The sequence below is a fragment of the Chroicocephalus ridibundus genome, chromosome 6 (genome assembly GCF_963924245.1).
Source record: "Chroicocephalus ridibundus chromosome 6, bChrRid1.1, whole genome shotgun sequence".
NCBI lineage: Eukaryota > Metazoa > Chordata > Aves > Charadriiformes > Laridae > Chroicocephalus > Chroicocephalus ridibundus.
In genome coordinates this window covers 46,136,675-46,162,128 of record NC_086289.1, presented here as the reverse complement: position 1 = coordinate 46,162,128, position 25,454 = coordinate 46,136,675, and the positions used below count along the sequence as shown (strand labels likewise).

Below are 25,454 nucleotides of genomic sequence, written 5' to 3'. Positions count from 1 at the left end.
AAAATACTAAGTTGTACTGTAAGAACGTTAAGTTTAAATAAAAATATTTTGTCCTTCATCAATGAGCATAATCAGCATGTGCCAACTGGAAAGTAAATGTAATTGTTCCTGTCGTTGATGAGGCTATCCAAGATAGGGTGAAAGACCTGGGTAAATTCTTCAACTGTCAGACAACTTTGATGAAGAACTTTGACATAAATAATGCATCGGAGTTGTGAGGGAGGTGGTAAACAACTGCATTAAAACAGATTCCTGCCAATTGCTGAATAAGCCTGAAGTACCCAGTTAGACATCTAAGAGACAGACAGCAATTTCCTCTCCTTTCTGCAACCTCGGGAAAACAATAAACGTATATCTCAACTGTACCTACAGTTTAAAATCATGGCATGGAGAATGACTAGGCTGATGGGCTCTGAAATGCCTGTTACTTCTCATAAAATAATTGGAGTCCTAGCAGATAGTCCAGTGCAGCCATCAGCTCACTGCTCAGTGGCAGGCAAAAGAAGTAATGGACTACAAGGAACTACTGTAAAAAGACCAGATTAAAAGCCACAAAGCATCATAATGCAACTGTATAAATCCACAGTGCAGATACATTATGAATATTGTGTGCAGTTCTGCTCTTTCGTTTCAAAAGGGTTTTAGTAGAATTAAAGAAGGTGAAGAGAGTGGCAAGGCTAACTGAAGCTATGAAACAGTGTCCATGCAAGGAGCAACTACACAGATGAGAAATTTCCAAGTCAGGAAAAAGAGGAGCAAGCGCGAGTAGCATAAACATCTATGAAGTCATGAGTGGCAAAAAAAATGAATAGAGAAAGATTACTGAATGTTTTTCACAATGTAAGAACTGAGGAGAACCAAATGAAACTGGCAGGTGGTTCAAAAACAAACAAAAGGAAGTACTTTTTCACACAATGTGTAGTTAAACTCTGGAACTAATTGCCACAGGATGTTGCAGATGCCAAAGTTTACATGAGTTCAAAAAGCAATTAGAGAAATTCACAGGAGGAAAAAAACCCCATGAATGGCTATTAATCACAAAGATATTACCTCAGGATTAAGAAATCTTGGAACCACAGATTGTTAGATGCTGAGAGTGCATAGCAGGCAAGTACTACTGTATGCTCAAACTGTTCTTAGGTTGTTCCTTAAGTACCCACACCTGCTCATTGCCAGGGACAGGACACTGGGATACACCAGCCACAGGCCTCTTTCAGTAGAGGTATTCTTATGGATTGACTGCATTTTAGGACATTTTTAAATTCACTTTTTCCAATTCAGCTCTTCATCTTCAGCTCTGCTCCTTTTTGTATCTTACAATCCTTTCCTTCTAGATGGTCTCTAGTCCTGGGGTTTCTTTATTTCCATAAACTTAGTAATTCTTCACTGGTACAAGTATCATGGTGATACTTATGATAAGGAGTACATTTACATTACATTTAAACTTTTTTTTTTTTGAAGAAAAAGTAACCTTCAGGACATTATAAAATATGTCATTTGTTAGAAACTGTTCAAAAGATCTGTTTACACTCTTTAAAATATCTAGAATAAAACGTGCTAATCAGCAAGACTCGGGGCCTAAAGGTCATCAAGGAACATTCATATGTAGGGTTAAAATACCATTCAAGGCTGTAGAACACAGATAACAAAACCTGCTCAAGTAAGTTTTGAGTCTTACATGAGCTCTCATTATAAGGCTGGGTCACCCATGTTAGAAACAATTTGACATTAACCAGTATCCTGAACAAACAACAAAACACTTCCAGTGCTTCATCATTAACAGACAGATGTAACAGAAGTGAGACAGTGTCGCTGTATCATCAGCATCAAGAGGAAGCATCCCAACCACAGGTATATAAATAATTTAGATTTGCAAGTACACATTCTAATCGAGAAGTGAATCCCAGCCTCATATTTACAAATTTAGACTAGAAATTAAAAGACCGTTTGTAAACATCAGCAGAATGACGTCCTGGAAGATGTTTTCAGTATGAATAGTGAGCCCCAACAAGTTAACGGATTTAAAGATGGAGCTCAAGATACATGAATGAGCTGGGTTATATAAACACAGCTGCCCGGAACACAGAGAGACTGGACTTCATGATTCAGGAGATCACTTCCATTCCATTCCTAATTAAAATACAAATAATTTATGAATGTGTGTTGTGGGAGTCAGGATTTTTTTTTTTTTCCTCCTTTTCATTACTAAATGCTGTAAGAAGGAAATCACTTGTATAACCATCTGAGAGTTCAATGCTCTATGCTATCAAAGTCTGTTTCAGGAGTATAAAGAGAAACCTGCACCACAGAAAAGGGCTCTATCCACTGAAGGAAAGGCAAAGAAATCCCCTTTTCCTGTCATTTGCCCATAAAAAATTATAACCTCTTAGCAATAAAAGCAGGCAGAAAGTAGAGAGGACATTGCTGATTTGACTACAGAGCTAAGCAGTGGTAGTTTTAAAGTCTTCCCATAGGTACAATAAAACAGAACATGTCATCGTACATAGTTTTGTACCGAATAACAATTATTTCCTTAGAATAATGCATGTGGGATCTGTGACCTCCTGAATCTAAAGAAATACAGTGCAGTGATGGTGTTTTCGCTATTTAGTAATTTATGAAATGCATACTACACACTTGAAGCATGTATACTAATACAGAGATACCCAGGATTATAAACACACAGACAGGCTGCTCTTAAAAGTCTAGTCTTAGTTTACAAAATAACAATCCCAGCTGTTACTGCTTTGAAATAATGGGAGGTTATTCCTGACACTGGTGAGAAGTAAAATTGACAATGCGAAAATTCCAAGTCAACTTCAGTGCAAAATAAAGACAGATTAACTTAAACACTATGTATTTGCTAGTGCTCTTTTAGTTTGTTTTGAAACACAGAATATTTAAGGATAAATCAAACCCACCAAGTTTCACTCTATACCAGTATTTGCTTAGGAAAAAAAAAAAATAACATCCAGCATTAAAGCAAGAAAGCAAGCAACACTGCTCACTAATAGTAAAAGGAGAAAACTTGCTCATTAGATATCTGTGTCCCACTATGCAGGCTACCACTAGTTTTACCTCAACATATATAGAGAGAAAGGAGAAAGCCTTATTTTGTAAAACACATTCCACCCACTCAAAAAGAACAGCTACATGTAGGTTGATACAGGGTTTCAAAAGCAACACAGGATTCTTGGAGAGAATTATGAACCTATCATAAAAATTATGTACTCAAACCTGTTGTTTCAGAGACCAGTTGGAAAAAAAACCCAGACAATTTGCCCTAGATTCACTAAAACTCTTACTCACAATTCCAACATATCATAGCAACACTTTCTAAAGGACAACAAATATGGTAACTGATTGGGATTTGAATAACAATACTTCCAATAATAAGATAATCCTTTCGATGTCTCCAAATCGGCACTATGAAAAATAAATCCTTAGATTTATGTTCACCTACTCATGTTCACCTTTGAATCAGTCAGACCTGACCATATTTAAGAAAAATTCCATTTGTGATATTAAGTGTTAGCACATCAACAACTATATCACATTAAATGTTGCAAGGACAGTGGTCAGAATTTGCTTCATTTCAAACTCGTTCCAAATGACTATGGAGTAGGTACTTACTGAGATCCTCTGCCAGCTGGACCCTCTTGCCAGTTAGGAGCTTCACCTTTTTTTCATTGTCCTCAGCAAAATCTTCAAGCACTTCTTTTACATTCTTCTCCAAGCGTCTTACTGTAAAAAAACCAAACCAACAAACGAATTAAAAAAAAAAGTGAGTGGTAACACTTTTGCATCTGTAATTTTGGGAACGTCTGTGGGAGACACAGTAAATGTTACCAGACTAACTAATCTGGTTGGAGAGAAGGCAAACTTCTGAGCACATAAGTACCTTGTCTGGGCCATTAAAACAGGAAACTCTTTGACATTTAAAGAACTTTCTCAAAGGATATATTCTCTTGGAATTAAACCATCCAATAATGGTTTTATGGAATTAAATGGAATTAAACCATCCAATATTATTTATATTATATATAAAAAGAGACTTTTAGGACTTTTTTAGGACAGGATAAAAATATTTGTAGACTGCTTTGTTGTCTATTAAATTCAGTTTCTTCCCTGAGACTGAGTGTCCAACAGATCTTTTACTGTAAGCATTCTTGCTGCCTCCTTCTCAACAGTTACACTTTTGCTATGAATATCAGCCTCATCAGATGAATCAAGGCCAAGTCAATTAAAGGTGAAAGATGGAATAAGAAATTAATGATGATAGCAAAGTGTGGTATTGAAAGACTGATGACACACAGAGGGATGTTGATGGATATATATGGCTAAGAGGAATCTAAAGCTCTTTAAAGCAGTAGTATGTCCACCTTGACACTCACATCCTTGCCCTTCATACTTAGAGGCAGTAACTCTTAATGGAACTTCCTAATTTCCAGCCCAGCAGTTGTCAATTAGGTAGGTGGTTTGAAGAGGCAGGACCTAGCTTTCTACATTTAGGGGCAATTTCTTCTCCATGGAATGTAACTTGCATTGTGTGACAAGTCAAACCTTTTACTTGCACCTTCTTCAAAAAGCAGGTTGAAAACTGTTTTACAGATCGAAGGTGTTATTAGTAGCTGTACCATGGCACTAGCCGATTGCTACATAAATAATGTTTTACAAGGAAGCTACTGTTATATAAGCTTGTCTAAGTATGCATGGCTTTAAAAAAATCCACTAGAATTATTTTTTATATCAAACATTTTTAAATTAAAATCTACAAGCCAGATTTACCTGAGGAAAAAGAATATAGTCACTGTTTATTGAAATTCCTTCTGCTTGGAAAAAGATACTGACAATTGACACCACGTAAACTGAAAATATTTTCAACTGGAGAGTGTCTTGATTATTTGACATTCTATTTACACTAAATCCTTTAATGTAAATAGAATGTCAAATTCTATTTATTCTGCACCTTCTAATTACCTAACCTGGACACAAAAATCAGACAGCCATGCTAAGCATGAGAGGAACACATAGCTAGAGGAACACTAGAAAATTTCTAAATGATTTTTTGTTTCAAACACCTCAATTCACTATGAGCCTTACCTTCAGTGTTAGTAAGCTGCTGCCTCAGTGTATTTGCTGTAATTGCCAGCATTCGCTGTATCCGCCAGAAGAGGACAATATCATTACATTCCAGCTGAAAGGAGGGAAGTTAACAGTGTCAGACCTCTGATGTCCAGTGAACACCCTACACTTAGAAGAATCTCTTGACACCTTTAATGGCAACTGTAAACTCATGTATACATATCCTGATCTTGCCCAAAAATCCCACAGAATAACTGCTGTAAGTAACAAGGAAACACCAACAATACTTCGCAAGAACCGTGTTAGCCTTGCTTAATACACCGCATCTCCTTCAGATCTACTATTTTCAACAGAAAGAGACAAATCAAGGGATATCACAGAAAAACAATCTGCACACACACTGCATGCTGGCTGGTGAGTACAACCTAATGCTGACTGAAACATCACACTTGTTCATAGCAAACACACTGAAAGACAACAGCTGAACTCCACGTTGTAACTCCCTGTGTGACAAATGCTTCTGAAAACAGTGGTGGGCCCAGGGTTATATTTGTTAACAACATAAGAGCCAGCTTCTAAACCTGCAAGGATGGCAGGAGGGAGCACTAACTTCACATTAGGACACCTTAAAAAGACAATAAAAGGACTAGGAGGTTAAGTGTGACGGAGAGGCAGCTCTTCACTCTATGATCTCATTCTCTCTTATGTCTTACAGGCAAAGGTATTTCTACAGTAGTAAAGATTTCTGGCTCCATGGGGATCATTGTTTCTCATGAAAAACAAAACTCCACAGGAAGTGAGAAGCTCCACCTTTCCAGTAATTTCTTTTTTGATTTAAAATATAATGGCAAGAAAACTGCTATTTAAAAGATCTGTCGGTAAGCTCCATAGTTGTTTTTGTTTTTTCCTGTTGATCACACGTGGTTCCAAGCATTAGCTCTAAACACTTGTTTATCATATTTATCCCATAAAAAACCCTTACTTAATGTTTGCTGAATTTTTCGTATCCGTGAGGTAAATAAGTATCAATGGGAAAGTGGGAGAAATGGATACCAATGAGGTATCAACAGCTGTACAATACTGCTTTTAACAGTATATTTTCAACACACATTGATAAGTAACAGATGTTTAGGTCATGACTGACGTCTAGTGGTCATTTTATATAGTTGCCACCAGGATGGCATTTTATCAGTTACAAGCCTCATGTAAAACTCGTCTCAGATCACCAGCTATTTCAAGGTAAAGGATATAACAGAAAGGTTAGGCTAGTTTAAAGTATTTGTAGAATTTTCTTTTTTTTTTTCCAACTGAGAGGGAAATACTAAGGCAAAACACTAATGTGTATCTGTTCAATTTACCTCTGAGTCCACAAAATGCCTCTGATAATAGTAGAAGCCTCTTCGACATAGATTGCAGTGGTTCAAGGCAGTCTTCAGGAAATATCTTCTATAAATTTGGTGCCACGTGTCTTTAATCTAGGAAAACAGTACTTAAATTTGACTAAATAAATACATACACTATTGTGCATGGTTTAATGATCACATTTAATTTTAAAGTGTAACTCCAAATTCCACTATCGTTGTCACGTAATACATGTTTCAATATTTCTCAGCAATTTGCCTGCAACTGGGATATGATTAGTGTGTTAGTTACATTTGGCAAACATTACAGACAATTGTCAATCTAAAAATCTACTCTTCCATGCTTGTAACGTAACTGAATGCTTAAAAATATTGTCTGCAGCCAAAATACATTTAAAATATAAACTACAAAAAGTTGTTCTGCTCTTGGCATTATGCAATCTTCACATTAACACTGAGAGTATGTTTTTGAATGGTACCTATTAATTCATCAATTAAACCAGACTAAAGCATAGAGAAATATTTAATGGGTCTTATGTAAACAAACACTTGTAACTTTTTTTGATGAGGCTTATTTATGTTCCAGTTCTTCAAAATTTTTATATATTATATATAAAAATATAAAATATAATTGTATATATAATATAAAATATTATATATATTATATAATATATAAATATACTATATAATAATATATTTTAATTATAATTTATTTAATTATAATAATACAATATATAAATAATATAATAATTTATATAAAAATATGTATAATATATTATATATATATTTTTTATATATAGATAGATATAGATACGTCTCTTCAACAAAACCATAAAATAAAATTAAGAAAATCAGTTGCCTGGCTAGAAAGGAAACTCAATTTGCACTCAGTCTCCTCATGCAGAGGATGTGGATCACTACTCTGACCTTTACAGAAAGTGATGTTGAATGCTTTGTAGGAAAGGGGCAGCAGGTTTTTAAATAACTCTTCTCCCTTGAATAAGTACATGTATTAATGTTGAAAAGGTAGCTAAAGTTACTGCAGAAAATTAATAACTACTAAAGGAAATCTACATCTATGACTTATTAATGTTTGAATTCTCATTTATTTAAAATCTTACATTTAATTAGATAAAAGGTCTAATTATGGTTAAGAGCCTTACACTGCAATGAGATAAATCATTTTCCAGAACATTTTAAATGTACAATAGATTCCCTCCGGGCACTCTAAAAAATCCTGCCTTTTTCCAAGTATTTTTACAAATTTTCCCCTCTCTTCAATGTTCCTATGAACTTCAAACTGCACATATAACCACACCAAAAGCTTAGGAATGCACATAGTATGTGTGTTAGTTTCTAGTTTGTTTCTATCGTATCTTGCTCACAAAAACCCCAATTCCACTATATAACATCTGAACAATAATTTTAAAGAAGCCTTGTCATAATACAGGCAAGGAAATCTGCTCAGCAGATTCTGATTTCAGCCTAAACTGATGGATTCCAAAGCGCTGTACTGCATTTGTCTGACAGCCAACAGAAGTGTGTGAATTGCGTGCAAGCAGCCATTTAGTAATTCGTTTGGAAACATCTGGATTACAAAGTCAGTATTTAGACAGGAATCTTTTGTATGCTATCTAGAAAGAACATTCAAATGTTCACAGGGTGCTTCCATATGTTTTGTTACAATTCTGCATCTTACCAGACATGGGTCCACTGTTATTCCTCTTGCTTCAAGATTCTTTCTGACAGTTGTCACTTCATCATTTGCCAGATAAGCTGCATGTTCTTCATTGCATTTGATTAATTTCTCAAGTTCATTTTTTGTTTCATTACGAATATTCTAGGATAAGAATGATTAGTTAGACTTAATCATCATACACTCACAGATCATCAGCACCTCCCTCAATAAACAGTCTACCTGCTTAATAAGCCAGAACAGAAAATACCTTTGAAGCTATCAGCTTTTACATTTAAATGACTCAAAAGGATACTTGTGCAAAGACATCTCAAATATAGTATCTTTAAATGGATAATTCACTGTGAATTTTTCATATTTTTCTCTTTTCATTATGCACAGAAATGCAGAAGAGGAAAAGAAGGATAGAAAAAAAAAAATCAACAGATGTTAGCCTCCTTTCCCCTCCATGAACATCTGCTAGTGGGGTTCACATTCATGTATGATCTGTGATGCTGATGAGAATTGTAATTTTTGCCTAACAACTTGCAAGAACTCTCCATGGATTCATACCTTTAAGTTGCTGTTCATTAAGTTCAAGTAATATAGGTTGAAGTCACTGCCTTTCTCCCATACCTGGCTGCATACAGTTGACTGTAAAACTCCTTCCTCTGAAACAATTATTTTCTACTGTATATTCTTTTAAACTCTACTTACTCCTTTAAAGTATGATTCACTTTGAGAAATATCTAGAAAAAGTAACATAAAAAGCCCATCATCTCTGGGCATTGAATGAAAGGTGCTATTTAAATTCAAAAGAAATTTCCAAAAGCTATGAGCAAATGAGAAGTGAGGTTATGATGAAAACGGTCAATCAGAAAATACAACTGTGACTATAATGCTATCACATACTAATTAAATCCAAATGGAGCATGATAGAAAACTACATGTGACTTCTGCTTAAAAGGCATTCTTGGAACGTATAGCCCAGTTTCCACCCAATTTTCATCAATTTCTTTTGACTGGAAGAACTTCAATATTCAGATCAATGGCACAGTAGTGAAGATGTAGTTCAGCTGAAGAATGGAAAACAGTTTACAAGCCAATACGTGTCTGCAATATGAAAAAAGTATATGGAATTCTCTGTGGCGTAATGGTTAAAACAATGAATAGTGTAAGTAACTGTGAAGTACTTAAAAGTAATTTTTTTTGCAATCATCTAAATAGCATGAAGAGGGTTGGTATTTTTGAAGATTTACTGAGTAATAATCCAAGTTTTCTAAAGGTAGTGAACTACAAATTCGTTATTTTTTTCCCCCCTTTTACCTGTTCTTTGGTGCGGCCTATCCAGTATAACCATCTTTTTTTCCAGTCTGGACCCACCATATCTTCAATAACAGATTCAGCTAAAAACAGAAATGGGATATTAAGTATCACTCAAAATATATGTAACCCAGCCAAATTCATACTTCTAATATTAGGTACAAGATCAAGAATGGACATTTTATGCCTAAGAACATACGATATGCCATACTGAGTCAAGTCAGATGTCTTTTACTTAAAGCAACAGTTGATGTCTCACTAGAATTTAAAAGTGATTGCCAACTGGTAGATACTTCAAGGAAGTATATAAAAATACATAACATCCCTCCACTGGGACAGCCCTCCAGGTTCCAAGTCAGGCATTTAAAAAAAAAAAATCTTACCTTGTTGCAACCTGCATCAAAATTATTTATGCTTGATAACCATAAAGGGACCAACTGCTTTCCCTGAATTTATCCTATTCTTCTACATGTGTGTTTGTACCATTTTTTGACTCTACAGACTTCTATTAGTTATCTTTCAGTTGCCTCACTGTAAGAGCAAGAGCACTAGCTTTTGAGGCTGTATTTTGCTAAACATTTCTATCAGTATTGATACCATTTTAAAATGCCACCACTATCTCAGTTGTGCTGATACAAAAAGCTTGCACTGCAGCAAAGTGAACTACATACGAAAATTCGCCCAGATTAAAAAGCACACAAGAGCGGAATCCATCACACAACTCACTGTCTTTGAGACGACTTTGGAGCGTCTCTTCCATAAAATGAATGGCTGCATCCCACTGCTGTTTATCAGATATTGACCGATCTTCTAAGGCATTGTGTTGGATCACTCGCTGCAATACAGAACATAGTTTTAGCATACAATAAATTCAGGATTTAGTAAAAAACAGATTTCTGACATTCAGTTTTTGATGTCTACAAAACCAGCATGTGTTGGGCACACAGGATTTATTCAAGAGGCACCTTTTCAAAGCACTATCAAAAAATATTTTCTATGCCTTCAATTTGACTCTATAGCCTAGCATAAATAGTGTAAAAAAATACAGTAAACAATATGAAATCCCTCTGGATTACAGAATCTATAAAGATAGTAACGAAATGCTGTTATTTCATGTGGCTATACTTAACAGAACAAGCGAGCTGATGCTAAAGAATTCTCACAAGGCTGTCTTTGGGCAGCCTGCCAATTACGGAGAACTTTTTCCTGAACCACCAAATCAATTTATTAGATGTTATTTAGGGCAATAATTAACAAAAGGTAATAATAAAATCAATTATGAAACACTGACTTAAAACATTATATAGAAAAGGAGAAATGGAGACATCTCCCTATCATTTTATGATTATGTTAAAAGAATGCAAAAATACTGAATATGCAACTTTAGTAAAAAGATTTCAACAGCACTTAGTCAACAACGCAAAAAAACCCACTACATTGTACCAGGCTATCCTCCGCTCTCTCATTCCATTTATGTCGTTTAATACTTTCTTCTTTGACAGCTTGTTTCAGTTTATCAAAGATATCATCATGCTCTTTTCCTTTTTGTTCTGTCATGAAACGGGAAAATTCTTCTTGCAAAGTCTCCCATGCCACCTAGAAAGTTAGCAAACAATGCCTACTGAAACGGAGCATTATACCATGCACCAGCTGGCAAAGGAACATTTATGGCAATTCTTACAAGTATGAAAATCTGCATACTTTCTGAAAACAACGAATAAAACATAAGAGTAAGTAATTGTCCTTTCCTTCGCTGCCTTATCCATTAGTAATAAAGTCAACATTAAACTTTGCTTCACTATCTTGTAGCAAGTGAAATTCTGTTAAACTTGCATAAATCTATTAAATATGAATATACCTAGCTTGAAGAGTTTGGTTTAACTTTTTAGAAGGAAGGATTTTTTTTTGTCTTTAATAGGGAAAATTCACCGGAGAGCAAAATAAAATGTCTCTGCTGTATACGCTTCTCAACATCAAAATCTTGCTAGCCTATTCTGACATGTAAGCTGGTTAGAAGAACTGCAGTCAGCCTACCAAACCAGCACCTTACTTCTCTGGAGCTATGCTTTCATTTCAACAGGCTTTGCAGGGATTTTTTCTTTTTTTTTTAGAATTTTTTGAAAATAACTAAGTTCTCACCTCTACGGCTTTATTAGGCAGTTGCTTGTCAGTCCACTGCTTCAGTTTGATGTCCACAGTGGTGTTAAATGTCCCTGAGTTCATAGTCTGCGCTGCTGGAAGGTAGATATTCTCAATCACATGAGTAGACACTCTCTCCCATAAAGTCTTCTGAAGAATCTCCTCCCTAAAACAGAAAGTTGTAACACACATGATGTTTTCCAATACAAAAGTGTCTAACAAGTATGTGTTCGATTTGTTAGAGACACTGAGAAAACAAGACTACAGAACACAGGAAATATTTCTTAACATAAGGGCACAACTTCAACCAAAATCCGCTTGGAACCAAGGACACATACATAAAGTTTTCAGCAGCAAAGATAACTTCAGAAGTTAGCCTCTCACTCTTATGGCTGCCACTGCATTGCACAACAGCTCCTTGCAGCCTTTAGTTGTACTAATATAGCCAGGCAGAGCTGTGTGCGCATATGCATGGCAGGTGGAAGAATGACAAGGGGGGAAGACTGTAAAGCATTGAAGTGATTTGACTAAAGAGTCCACACTCCCAAAAAAGCACATGGGTTTTGTTTCTGTAGTATTGATTTGTTTGTTGGAACATGCTGTAGTTTTCCATCTGTGATTTTCATTGATTGTTCCCAGATTTGATAAACAATGAAGCAAGTTGAGAAGTCCAACCTCGTACCAAAATGTATATTGACATTCATATATAAACACGCCTCACATCACTATAAAACTAAGCACCGCTTTCCTATTTATGATGCATTTCAAGAAGTAACAATGGAAACAACCTAACTTTAACCTTCTTAAATTATAATAAACTTACTCAGGAAACTTTGCAGCTGCAGTGAAACAACCCAGCTGAGCCAGCGTAACATGCAGCTGGTACCCACAGAGGCAGTCAGGCTCCTTCGGCTCCTGCCACAGTCTCCAGTACAGGTTGTGGGTTTCTTGCAGGTTAATGTTATGCTCGCTCAGCATGCTAAATCAGCTTACCATCAGGTCATATGAATGCCACATGTGGTAGAATGGTGCGAGCTAAGAGTCAAAGAGTAAAAACTGCATTTTTTTTGGTGGTACAAGACTACCACATTCACTCAAGCCTTTTTCTTCCAAAAGGGCTCAAGTTCAGGACATAAACCTCAACCCTGATAATGCCCCTACTCTAACTAGGCCATCTGTGGACAAAGACTGAAGAACTTCCCATTAATACCACTCCTCCTCCCATTTCAACAATGGCATAATTGAAAATTTCTCTTTTGTGTTTAAAGCGTCTTTGAGATTGAAACATTTTGAACCTGTGCTTCTAGCGTATCAGTAAAAATGGGGGTCAAAGCCACTGGTTTTTCTACTGTTGGAACAGACCTTTGGCATATTTAGGGTAGTAGAAGCATTTATACAAAATTAAAAGGAACTCAAGCATTTAAAAAATGTTGAAAGAATTCACTATAAATAAAAATTAATATTGCCACCAGTAAAAAATGTTTTCCTTAAAAAAACCAAACACGTTCAAAACAGGATGATTTGGATAGCGTTCAAAGACCAATTATTGAGCATTCTTGATCACCATTAAAAGAACTGGGGATGTAGCAAATAAATTTCACTTACAGGGTGTGCTGGAAACTGTCTGTTACAGATTTTACCGCTTACAAATGCACTGTAGGAAAAGGGTAGTCCTCTGATTAAGAGCAAATGCAATCTCATTCCTTCTTTACTGACATGTCAATAAAAACACACTTTTGGTTTGCTTAATCCAATCAAACTTAATTGGAAGAAATGGAAATTTAAACAGGACAGAAACATCTGCATTCATCAAATGCACTGCTGTTTTTAGGCTGCATGTGACTAACGGAACCATTTTTTCATGGCTTAGCTTTCCAGTTCTACTTTATAGCTCATTAAGTGCTACAAAACTAGAATCATCACTACATTTTAACTTTCAAAAGAAATGCACAGAAACATTCATGCTATGCACCCACCCAATCCACGACATAAAATGAAGCAGAGTAGGCATGGGCCAGGGTACTTCAGCATCTATTACACTGCGAACAGCAGCAAACACCAAAATGACAAACCTGCGTTACAGTTGGACTAAAACATAACTTCAGACTAATACACTGCCCACAACACTTTCTCTGAACATATCCACATGCTCAGAACTATTCCAATGTCATTAAGAGTCAGACATCTTATCTTGTTTTTTAATCTACGACCAAGTAACAGTTCAATTCAGGTCACTGAACGCAAAGACATTGAAGAAATCTTTTTTTGTGGTTCTCAGTTGTGTCGCAGGCTGTCAGAATAATCCTTTCCATTGGCTACTCTCCTCTTCGCCAGCATCTACACTGGCTTTACTATGCAGTGACGCTACACTGTTAAAATACTTAGGCTAAGCTCTGTCTCACACCTACGTCTGCCTTACAAAGAATTAGGGTGGTGTAGTATGGTGCTACTTGGTTGAAGCTACCAAGGAGAACTACATGTAGGATGAAGTTTTCAATTAGATCTTCTTCCAGACAGGAATTACATAATCTTTAAAATTCCAAATCTACGCTTTAGAGATAGAAAACGCTTCTTTTTTCCAAAGTCATATATATGCACAATGATGATCCCCAGACATCAAGAGGAATTACTGATTCATACTTCAAATGAACATCTAAAAACGTCTTTATTATGACTGTTCCTTTTCATTTTTGAGGAATATCTATTGTTTATTATACCTTATTAAAAATGGAACAAAACACAAATTGATTGATTATACAAGTATTTGCTGATTCATAAGATAAACAGACTACTTCCATAGGGACAAAGGACATAACAATACCTTGTCCTAAGAAAAACAGTTTCTTACTCATGTTTGAGAATTTTGTTTACTAAAACTCTTTATATTTTAAAGGTAAACTTCCGCTAGTTAATTAAAGAAAAAAAAAAGAAGGAAAAAAGAAAAATACCATACCAGTGCTTTGGTGTGACCTGAGTCAAACTTATGACTTCATCAAGAATCTCATTCTTTGCTTTTTCAAATAGTTCATTCTATGCAAAAGGAAAAATATGAAATAAGATTTTAAGTATAGTTTGATCATGTTTCCATACAAAGAGTAAAAAACCAAAATCTCTTTTCTTACGGCCTTTAAGCCTAAAATAATACCTTCTGGTCATGTTCTGGGCAACGTATGTGCTTGTCATAAGCTACCCTGGTTTACCATACATTTTCCCACCCATCTCTTGCATGCCTCTGGCCAGGCATGGCATATGAATATAAAGGATCTCTATAAAAGAATTAGAGAATGGGATCATAATTGATTTGTTACTTTGTCTGTCTGAAAGACCGGGGAATGTAACTTCTCTTTGCCAGTTCTGTCATGATTGCAAAGAAACACTGACCTATTCCTGTGAGCAAGTTAGGTCAGTTAACTGTATACTAGAAGAGTGAAGGATTTACTAAGCATTGAAGTATCACAGTTCTGAAGTACACTATTTCATAAAATAGAGAGCTCAGTATTTCCTTCCCCTGGAATAATTTACACTCTCATCATATTTTAAAGTGTCAGTACTTTATGTTAACTTTCAGAAAACTTTATAAATTAGATTAAATGTCATAAATTTTAATCCATAATCTTCAACACTTTGTACCACACAGATTAAAGCAGTAGTGTAATTTACCCTGTCAAGCTCTCGCAGCCGGGGGTAATTGTTCTTCCATTCAGTCTCAAGATTGAAACGTGTGGCTGCAAAAATCAGAAACAAGGCTTCAATTTTTTTAATTGTCTATATGCATTTCATGACTATCTTAAAAGTTTAGCAGCTCCTCAAATTGCCACAAATCTTGCTTATGACAAACTGTCCAAGAACTTTAAGGCCTCTGCAAATGAGCAAAGTTTTTTTGCTGTCTATGCTTAGATATTATATCTGCACATTCATGCATTGAAAAATGTAGTGGAAAGAGAGCCGTTCAACATCCAGCTCTGTAGAAGTCAGTCCTGCCCTGGCTGATCAGATGGTACCTTTATATAGGAAGCTATTTTAAACAACATCTGAATCCATTGGAAGAATTGTGTTTTGCACATAAAAAAGCCTGAATTTTTTCCTCTGTACGTATTTACTCCTTTGGTTTTTAGAGCAAGTGGGTCCTTCATACCGTGAGTTATTTTTTTATGTGCTTTTGTACAAATTAACTGGGGCAATTACCAATAGATGAGAAATGATGATCATATAAACCACAATTACCCAAGCATGCTGGCAAAACAGTATTGTAGGTTTGTGGAAGAACTAACGGTTTAACAGCAAGTTGCCATTTCACCTGGTTTTTGAAAAGATGTTTACCTTTAAAAGCATCTGCTTGCTGCTCTACAGACTCTCTCACCATCTTCCAAAAGCAATCTGACACAGCAAGACTTAAGTTCTTTGTTGTTACCTGGTGTGCCTTCAGCATACATGTCCTGTACAGAAAGATAGCTAGAGGAAATCCTTCTATGCATACCCATGCTTTCTGGCCCCCATTTTCTCCTCACAATAATAAAGCTTTGCTTTTTATAGCAGAGAGTAACATATCAATGCGCACCTAACCCAAATTCTGGTCTCCTCCTCCAAAATTTCAATAACAGATAATCACCAAAGCAAGGGGGAAAACACAACCCCAAGCCCAAAAAAACCCACCACAAATAAATTTGTATTCTAGAGGTTGCAGTGCAGGTACTGCAGCACCAAAGACCATGTAGCTTACTGTCCTGAGACATACAAGCCTGTGAGCAAAACTCTGCTCAATGAACTTCCAGCAGAACACACACGCTAACTTTTTGAATACAACATTTTTGTCACACCAAGATGACTGCTATTTAGAGGCACTACAACTCTTACTTGGGCTTGAACCACTCATCCCAGCTGTATCAAGTGGTTAGACATAGGCTGGGAATTTAGTTCTTTCTAAAGCCGATGGAGAGACACAGAAACCTCTGAAGAGAGGCTCAGAACTGCAGCAGAATCAATCGCTGCCTGAAGATGCCTGTCTCTCCACTGAGTTACAGCAAGCATTAGGAAACCAGGCTAACTTAATCACCTCATCAAGACACTTTATTTAAACAGATTAAACCTTAAATAGTGTTTCCACACTGTGACCCTTTTTAAGTTCAACACGAAAAACTGTTGCTAGCATTTACCAACACAGGCTCATTTTAGTAAAAGGAATAAATAGCAACATACTTTAACAGCTTTGAATTTTGAAAAAATTCCTCTTCATATTCTTTAATAGATTCAATGCTTTCACTGCTGTTTCCTGGAGAAAGAAAAGAGTGCTGCAACAGTTCCATTTAGACAGTTTTCTCTGCTATCAAGGAGAAGATAAGCAGAGCCAGAGCTCTCTTTACCTTTTCCAGTAACAACTGCAAAATAACCCAAAGCTTTCATTGGAAAGAGTTTGCCTTCAATTATTTGCTGGATCTACAAGAATAAGGGATTAAAAAGATGTGGTTAACTTTGCACAGAGACATTCTTTCCTTCAGCACAGTTTTAAAGCCAGATCTAGCTTCATCTATGCGTAGACTACTATAAGAAGCAGTCTGTCATGGGACTGAGTTCTACTGATATTTAAAAGGAAAAAAAAAAAGGCATTAAAAAAAAAGGCATAACATAACAAAATACAAAATAAAGTGAAAAAGCCTATCCCAGAATATCCTAAAGCCTTCTCAGGAAGTAGAACTTGCTCAGGCACCTGCATGAAAGGAACCAGTATTAGAGCAAGCTGTAGCCAAGCTGTGACTGAAGTCACGTAGCTCACCACTAAAAGCAAATCCTGAGATTAAAACAACCACCACTCAAAAAAAAAAAAAATAAAAATCACACTGAATACAGAAATAAGTGCTCAAAACCATCTAGAACAGATAGGTGAGGTCCAATATTTCTGTCAATATCTCAAATATTTTTCCATGTGTGAATTTAGGATCACAATATGAGAAAAATAGTTTCAACTCACCCTGTTTGGGCTAGCCACATTTTTCTCAGCAAGATCAACTTTAGTCAACACAAAAATTGTTCTTTTTCCTTGGGGATCCATTTGGCTGACTAAGTCTGTGACAATACTGCGTTCTGCGTCCACTGATCCATCTAAAATAAACAAAACCAAAGTTATATTTTAGGGACTATATAATCTAACATGCAGCACTGAAGATATAGTAGGCATCAAGTAAGTTTCATGGTACACTTAAAATGAGTAAAGTTACACTTATACTCAATTTTTGGGTACAGAGTGAAAATTCGCTTTGTTCCCAGTATCATAAAAAAATAGTTTGTTGTCGTTGTGTAAGTTTTGAACAAATACCAGCTTGCTCAAAATATTAAACTCTATTATTGTCTCCTGCCTCCAAAAACACTTCTGAACAAATCTTGAGTTTTATTATCAACAACATTTTTTTAATGATAAAAACACTTATCAAAAAGTTGCTTTTTGCCACAGATAGCAAAAGCGCATTAATTGTTAAATAGATATTCCACAGCATGCAGTTTTGTACACTATGCAAATTACCACAAATGAAAAAAACCAAACCACAACCCACAATCAGGGTAGTTCCCACAGTAACATAAGAATCACAAATAAAGAATAAAAAAATCCTGCCCGTTGGATAACCATCTAAACTCTTATTACCTTGAATACAAAGGATGATGGCATTAGGATTCTGCATGTAGGCCTTGCTGATGCTAAAGATAGTTTCCTTTGTATCTGGAGCCATCCCTGATGTCACAGTCTTTAATATGTATATGAAGATATACATTTAAAGGAAAAAAGAAAACAGAAAGATGTAAAAAATAAAAACAACAGCTAATGATCTCACCAATAACACTACCTCACTTACAGGTCTTAAAGATTATTTTTTAAATTTTTTTTCTTATTGTATACGTACACTAATGACTCCAGGTAAATCAACCAATACCATTCTCTGCAATCCAGGACCTTTCACACTTAAGGAGATGGTCTGTGAAGTAAAATTGAAATTAAAAGGTTTATACGCACACCTACTTTGTATGTAATTACATTTATAAACACACATATATAAAATTATATAAACACATATTTACACACGCACACATTAAACCACCAACAGCCTGTAATTTTAAATAGGAAGTCCAATTTTATATGCATGTATTTGTGGTATAAAACTGATTTTAACAGTCCAAATACACTTTGTACTGTGCAAAATATTAAGCACACACAAACTGGATTCACCACAGTCTCCTATTTGAAGAATACTTCAAAAGATATGTGTACAGACATTTGCCACTAAACATTTGACAAATCTTACCTCAGTGCTAACAGTGCACCCTTCCTTCACACTATTTCTCATTCTGATTTCTATTTCGTTTCTCAAAGCTGCAAGCTGTTTTGAGGAAAGCAAAATATCAAATATAATCGTGGTAGAAGAAAAGTCACCAATATAAGTAAAAAAGTTTCCTCAGGGATTAAGATCTATGTTTATAAATACTACCTACCTCAAATGCATGTTGAATTATTCTAGCTGGTACATGGGGCACTAAATGACAGATTACCTGCGGACGTCTGCATACTCCAAAAAAACGTCTTGGCACAAGAGCTTCTCCTACATTTTATCCACTTTAGTGCCAGCCAAAACTAAAGCGATAATTTAATAGCTAATATAACGCCTTGCCCCACTAAATATATTTCACTCCAATGAAACTGGGGCTAACAGCTCACAAAAAAAGAAAATTTTTCAGAGAATTAATAAAAGTCACCTTAACTTCCAATCACTTCTTTATACTTACATCCTCTTCCTTGGTCAGATCAAACTCCCGAGAGCTGTCTTTGAATAAAGCCACATGGTGGGGACCTTCACTAAGGGTTACCTAAACGGTAAAAGCCTTATATGAAAAAGTATGTTAAATCTAACACAAAGAATCATGAGAATTACATAGCACATACTTACTTTGCACTGCAAACATACAACTATATGCAATGCTTATTTAGTGCATTACTACTTATAATAGGAACTACTACTATTCTGACAGTATATATGCAGAAATTTTGTCATTGACTGCAACAACTCACTTGCTTAGAGGCCATTTTATAAATTAATGTTCAAATATACTTCTATTAATGGCATAACCAGAGGGAGAACAATATAGCAAATGCTGATTCAGAGATTATGATGTTTCTTACCTTAACAGGGGAACGTGTCATCATCTCCCCAGACCCTCGAGGGAATATGCGGGCTTGGGCAATCATTTCTAACACACTGGTTTTTCCTGCGCTTTGATCTCCAACCACCACCACCTTAAACGGAAGTTTAAACAGCCATTGGCTTTCAGCCGGACATTTCGGAAGCTTAGACAAGAGCTGACTAAAAAGATGTTGATCTGTATCAACATGGGCTGTATTATGTTTGACGAGAAATGCATTGGTTTAAACATGGAATCCTTGAATAAATGATAACTTTTAGTCACGCAAAAAAATTGACTTGTGCTTAAGACGGCATAGTGCACAAAGCACCCTACAGGCCTCATCTGCCAGGCCACCTAACCAAGAGAGGAAGGGCTTGGCATTCTCCTGGCAGGCAGCTCTTCTCTCCTTGTATAAAATCCTTTCAGCAGGCAAAATACCAAAGACTGCTCATCTGGTAGATGCTGCTTCTGCCTGGAGAAGGCTGAGTTCTGACATAGTTGCTGTCATTTCCCCATATTGGTGGCTTCCTACAGAAGCCACCAGTGCTACAGGGGGTTGTGAGAGCAGGAAGCATTCCCGGCTCTCCCCTCCACCAGCAGTCAAGACAGCCGAAGCCCTTCGCAGGCTCCCTCTCCACAGTAGCACTCCTGTGGGGAGGTAGCCAGGGCACCTTACCTTCTCAGCCCCGCTGGTACACGCTGGGAAACAACACTCATTTTACAGCCCTGAGAAGGCTGGGATGCCCTCACTGAAACCATTGAAAATGAAAGGCTGAGCACAGCAAATATCTGGATCTAGATAAGGTTTTAGCTATGCGCCAAGACAGACTAAACATCGTTACATTGGTTATTCTCAAAATTCTCTTCTTGCATATAAAATGGAGAACATGTCTTAAACAAAACCCCTGGAGTTACAAGACAATAGCCTAGCACTAGCTCGTGTTCTATTCAATTATAAAGACTGGTGTTTCAGTAAAAAACCTTGAATCTTTTATCTACTTACTCGAGGTAGGTGATCTTGAGTGTTATAACTGGCATCATAATCAGAGAGGATGTCAAGTACTTCAGAATACATATCAATCAAGGATTTCTACCAAAAAAAAAAAAAAAGAGAAATCAGGCAATTAACAGAACAAAGACTGGGTTTCAGACTACTTCATCTGTATATTCTGTAAACTCATCTGTAAAAGTGTGTTCATTCTTTCCTGATGGTTTGAAACCTAAAATGTCTATACTGCAGCACAGATCTCTGTTTTATGAAGTACAGTATCATCCCTTGCCTTCTGTGACAGCTGCAGATGCATCTTGCTGAAGGAGCAAAATGAGAGCTCTTATGTACAGAGTAAGAGAATAACAGCGCTCAGACTTCACAGTTTCCGAGCTGAACTGAATTTCTTCTGTTAAACATCTACACTTACATTTTCAGCTTGGTGAACAGTAAGCATTAACAAGGGCATAGAGCTATCAACCTCATTCTGTACAAATAAGAACTCCTCATCTTCCAGTTCCCAGAGGAAGGAGGAAGATCCATATTGGTCAGCAAGCGACACAGAGAGGCAGAAAACATCCTTTTTTAGAACGCTCGGGATATTGGCAGACAAAAGCAAAAGCATGCTTAGTTCAGTCTCCCTGAATTTATATACAGGGCTACGAAAAGTTGTTTCCTGACCCCGTAACTATATTCCTACCAACCTCAGTAAGACCCACGACAAAGCACAAAGATATCAGACTATGTGCGCAAGAGCAGCTGGAAGCATATTTCTTAGCAAATAGGGTGAAGCTACATCAAAAATCCCAATCCACATTTCTCACTGACTTAGGCAAGTTATTTAGTTAGACCTGGTAACCCCTTTGTGCTCTTCAACTGAAGCCATTTCCAGAAGTTATATAGTTTAAAAAAAAAAAAAAGAGAAAAAAGGATGTATAAAAGCCTTAACGTCAAAAAATTAGCATAGATATCTTATAGCAAATGTTAAAAGTTCATATATGAATTAAACAAATACAATTTACAATAGCTTCATGGAAAATATGGCATAATTATATTTCTATGCTGATTGTAACGCCTAAGTACCTTTAACTTCCTCTGATGAATTCCCTTGTCGTCTCTTTGCAGTACCAGTTTTCTTAATTCTTTGTTCTCCTTCTCTAATCGCTCAAGCATTCTTTGGTATTTGAGCTACAACACAGTGGTACAAACATATTCTTTTAATTACAGAAATAGTACACTCACATGAGCAAAGTTTTACACATGAAAAATACACTCCGGCAAGTGTTTCAAAAATATAGGAACCTTTGCGATAGCTACCGTTTATTAAAAATACAAGACCATAAAGAGAAGACTGTTAGAATTTTTTTCAGCAACACAACACCTTTGCTTCAAAAGTTTTATTAAAACCACAATGTTCAAATTTGGACATACATAAATCAATCTCTAAGCATCTTAAACACGCATCATTTTCAAAGGAGCTATACACATGCAGTCAGACAGAAATTAATGTCAGTGGGAACTGGCTGTTTAATCAAAAAGATCCCAGGGCTTAAACGTGAATTTGCAAGCCTAGTTTAGACCCTTTCTTCAATATACAACCTCAGTTCAACAAAAACTGTACCAGCTCAGTCCTGTTTAGAAGATTATGATAGTCTCCCAAAGATGAGAGATTAATACAGTTTTGATACCTACTCTGGAAACTGTTTTCTATGATGTGAAAATGTATTTGGCCCAAGTGTACTTTTAAGTAAAAAGAAAAAAAAAAAATCAAACCTCAAGCTGTTATAAAAAAAGTTAAGTAATAAATGCTTTCAAAACTAGCAAACAAAGAGGTTACAAAACCCTGTATCAAAACAATGTGGCTAAGCCAAAGACCCAATCAATTTAGAAGCCTACCCATACAACAAGAGATTAATCGTATATTAACTTAAGTAAGTAACCAAGCAAACCAAAGTAATGACTGATAGGACTAATATGCATCAATCCTAAAAAAAGACTAGCTTAAAAATAACTAGTTCTGCCTTGCTAATTAGTGAGATTAAAACTTTGTTGGAATGAAATCTGGTGAAGTTCAAGTCAATTAATGAAACAGGAAGGAGTCCCACCTTGTACCACATCTGCACTGAAAAGTCCCATTAAGGTATAATATATGAAATCCTTACAAGTTTGTGGTAAGGCAACACATCTAGGAAGAAAAAGCATTGCTGTCTAAACAAGAACTGTAAGTCATATAGCTGAGGAATGATGGTTCCTGCTCTGTAAGGACTGCCTAAGGGATGAAATATTTCTTTGTAAAGCATCTGCCCACTGTATTTATGAAAGATAACCCTAGAAGGGCTGTAAATGCTCCTCGGTTGAGCTGATGCAGCAAATTCTTAAATTAGCTACGGAATGCACAATTACATTTCATAGAACACAAAAATGATTTTATTTTTGTGACTTCATTCTTAAATAATGTATGCTCATATATACTTGCATCCTTGATAAGACTTATTACTATTTTAACGTTGTCAGGTTGTAGTATAAGTTTTATGTAAGGGGAACAAAGTAAAATGTATGTATTCACTACATACAGAAATTCATATTAAAAAAAATGGACTTTCCAAATGTCTATTATTGAACTCCTAGGTCCTCTGAAGTTAGGCCATGCACTCTTTAAAAGGCCAGTCTGAAAATCAGTGATCCTAAAGCTGATTGCTTTATATCTTTTCCTCTTCTGCCAGCTAATGAAGCAGATTTCTCTTTAAAAGAAGTAACAAGAAATACTGAAAACAGGATTTCACTTGCAAAAGCACATCTTCTCTCAGACTATATTAAATTACAACAACTGGACCAGATGGAAGACATTCAGAAATTGAAAGTGGCTTGGATTTTGTGAAGCAATGTTTTTTAGAAAGGCATATTAAGAAAATCCTACCAATAGCTGTCATTATTGTTCAAATTTTCACTTTTTGATTTTTTTTAAAAGACATCCCTCTGAACAGCGCCATCCTCTTCATCTTCTTAAAGGGATTACATGTTCTTTTAAATCCCAAAGAGAGGGCAGAGAAAAAGCTTTTAATCTGCCTATAGCAATTTTCATACCAAATAGTCCAATCATAAAAGAACTGCTTATTGCTTCACAGAACAGATTTTGATTAACACCGCATGGCTTATATACAACTCTAGCATTGTAACTGTAACTCCTTCATAAGTAAACTCATTTCCTTTCTGCAACACACGTGCCATTTAAACATACAAGATATCACAGATATATTTAGTAGCACTGAGGTTATAAAAGAGAACTGTAGAATGTTAGGAGTAAAGTTAGCGTGACAGGTTAAAAATTGGAATACCACCATTGTATTTAAGTAACACTCTTGGGATAACTTTACATTTCAGGAATACATAGCATTGAAGACAAGGAAGATATTTTGGGAAAGTATGATTACATATTTGCCCTATTCTTACACTCCCCTCTTGCATTCTGTCAGTGACTGTCAGAGAAAGAGTAGACTAGACTGACCTTTGGTCTGTGCCAACACAGTCAGCTCTGTATTGATAAACTCAAAAGATTGAGCAAAACACTGCATTTTTAGCAGATATGTTATATTTCAGGTGTGCTTTTGTCTAGTAAATCTGAGCCTGCTGCCCATAAATCTCTACTTAAGACATGAGTAACTCAGAAAAGTTACCTGAGTGCGTAAAAGTTCTTCTTGAAGTTGATCAATCTTCTCTTTGTCAGAAACCTGCAAAGAAAAATAACCATGGCTACTAACGCATTGTTTAGTTTATCCACTGCAAGTAACCAAATCACAAACTGAAAGCTTCATTCCACAGAAGAAAATTGACTTTACATGCATTTTACAGCAAGTAAAATTCTTCAATTAGCATTTGAGATTTAATGCTGATGGGAAGTTCCATCTGCAACAGGAGGCTCACATCAAAAAAGTGTCTGAATTCCAGTACATGCAAATGCAGAAATTAACCCTTCAAGACTTAATACTAGGAAAATGGGCTGAGGGAAAAGCAAACTCAATATGGTGTCAGTGTTTTCTGGTGACTGCGCTAAATGTAATTTTAGCGATCATACTCTCAGGATCTCGTATGTCCGTTTCCTGAATTATCACAATCTTAATGGGATACAACCACTAAAATACCTGCTTGCTACAGAAACTACTTTCAGGTGGGTATTCACTATTTCTGAATCTTCAAGGGGATCTTTATTTCATATTTGTTTTTCAGAATTATAATCCTAAACATGCATGCACAACTGTATAAATTGTAGTTAGGACAGTCTTGAAGGGTTATTTTAAAGTCATTTAAATTACATTAAAACTGGAAAAATTAGGCTATTATAATACAAAACATTTTGAATTTCAAGGCATAAATGTAATAAGATCAGGCAATTAGAGCCATTCTTAGTGCAATATTCTTAAAATAGGTTCATTAACATGTAATAGAGTTGTTCAAATCAATCCCTTTTTAATAACACAAAGACAAAAGCATAAATGGTGCAATACAGATTCATGTGAAGTATTTAGAGAGAACATAAAATCTAAAGGTTGACTGATAAATATTAAATTTAGAAAAAATCATAATCAAAACAATTACTGAAAGAATTATATAGATAAAAATTTCAATATTTAAATAAAGCTCATGTGACATTTACAACTCCAGTTAGCTTCATATCAGAAAGAACATGTTATCTAACATGCAGAGGACAGCTGTCATTTAGACA

At 35.8% G+C, this 25,454-nt stretch overlaps 1 protein-coding gene across 5 annotated transcripts in view; it reads right to left on the bottom strand.

Moving 5' to 3' along the window:
* Window positions 1–25,454, bottom strand: part of OPA1 (OPA1 mitochondrial dynamin like GTPase) — a 55,482-nt gene that overhangs the window by 15,734 nt on the left and 14,294 nt on the right. For all 5 annotated transcript variants that reach the window (XM_063337811.1, XM_063337812.1, XM_063337814.1 and 2 more), the window contains 22 exons: window positions 24,409–24,462; window positions 21,818–21,922; window positions 20,750–20,836; window positions 19,745–19,858; window positions 19,351–19,431; window positions 18,873–18,947; window positions 18,474–18,545; window positions 18,218–18,317; window positions 17,549–17,679; window positions 16,944–17,016; window positions 16,780–16,852; window positions 15,904–16,019; window positions 15,244–15,308; window positions 14,537–14,613; window positions 11,584–11,749; window positions 10,888–11,040; window positions 10,171–10,279; window positions 9,448–9,527; window positions 8,146–8,286; window positions 6,444–6,560; window positions 5,104–5,197; window positions 3,634–3,744 (listed from right to left, as the gene is read on the bottom strand). In XM_063337811.1, coding sequence (XP_063193881.1) covers window positions 3,634–3,744; window positions 5,104–5,197; window positions 6,444–6,560; window positions 8,146–8,286; window positions 9,448–9,527; window positions 10,171–10,279; window positions 10,888–11,040; window positions 11,584–11,749; window positions 14,537–14,613; window positions 15,244–15,308; window positions 15,904–16,019; window positions 16,780–16,852; window positions 16,944–17,016; window positions 17,549–17,679; window positions 18,218–18,317; window positions 18,474–18,545; window positions 18,873–18,947; window positions 19,351–19,431; window positions 19,745–19,858; window positions 20,750–20,836; window positions 21,818–21,922; window positions 24,409–24,462 — 2,194 coding nt within the window. The remainder of the gene's footprint in view (window positions 1–3,633; window positions 3,745–5,103; window positions 5,198–6,443; window positions 6,561–8,145; window positions 8,287–9,447; window positions 9,528–10,170; window positions 10,280–10,887; window positions 11,041–11,583; window positions 11,750–14,536; window positions 14,614–15,243; window positions 15,309–15,903; window positions 16,020–16,779; window positions 16,853–16,943; window positions 17,017–17,548; window positions 17,680–18,217; window positions 18,318–18,473; window positions 18,546–18,872; window positions 18,948–19,350; window positions 19,432–19,744; window positions 19,859–20,749; window positions 20,837–21,817; window positions 21,923–24,408; window positions 24,463–25,454) is intronic.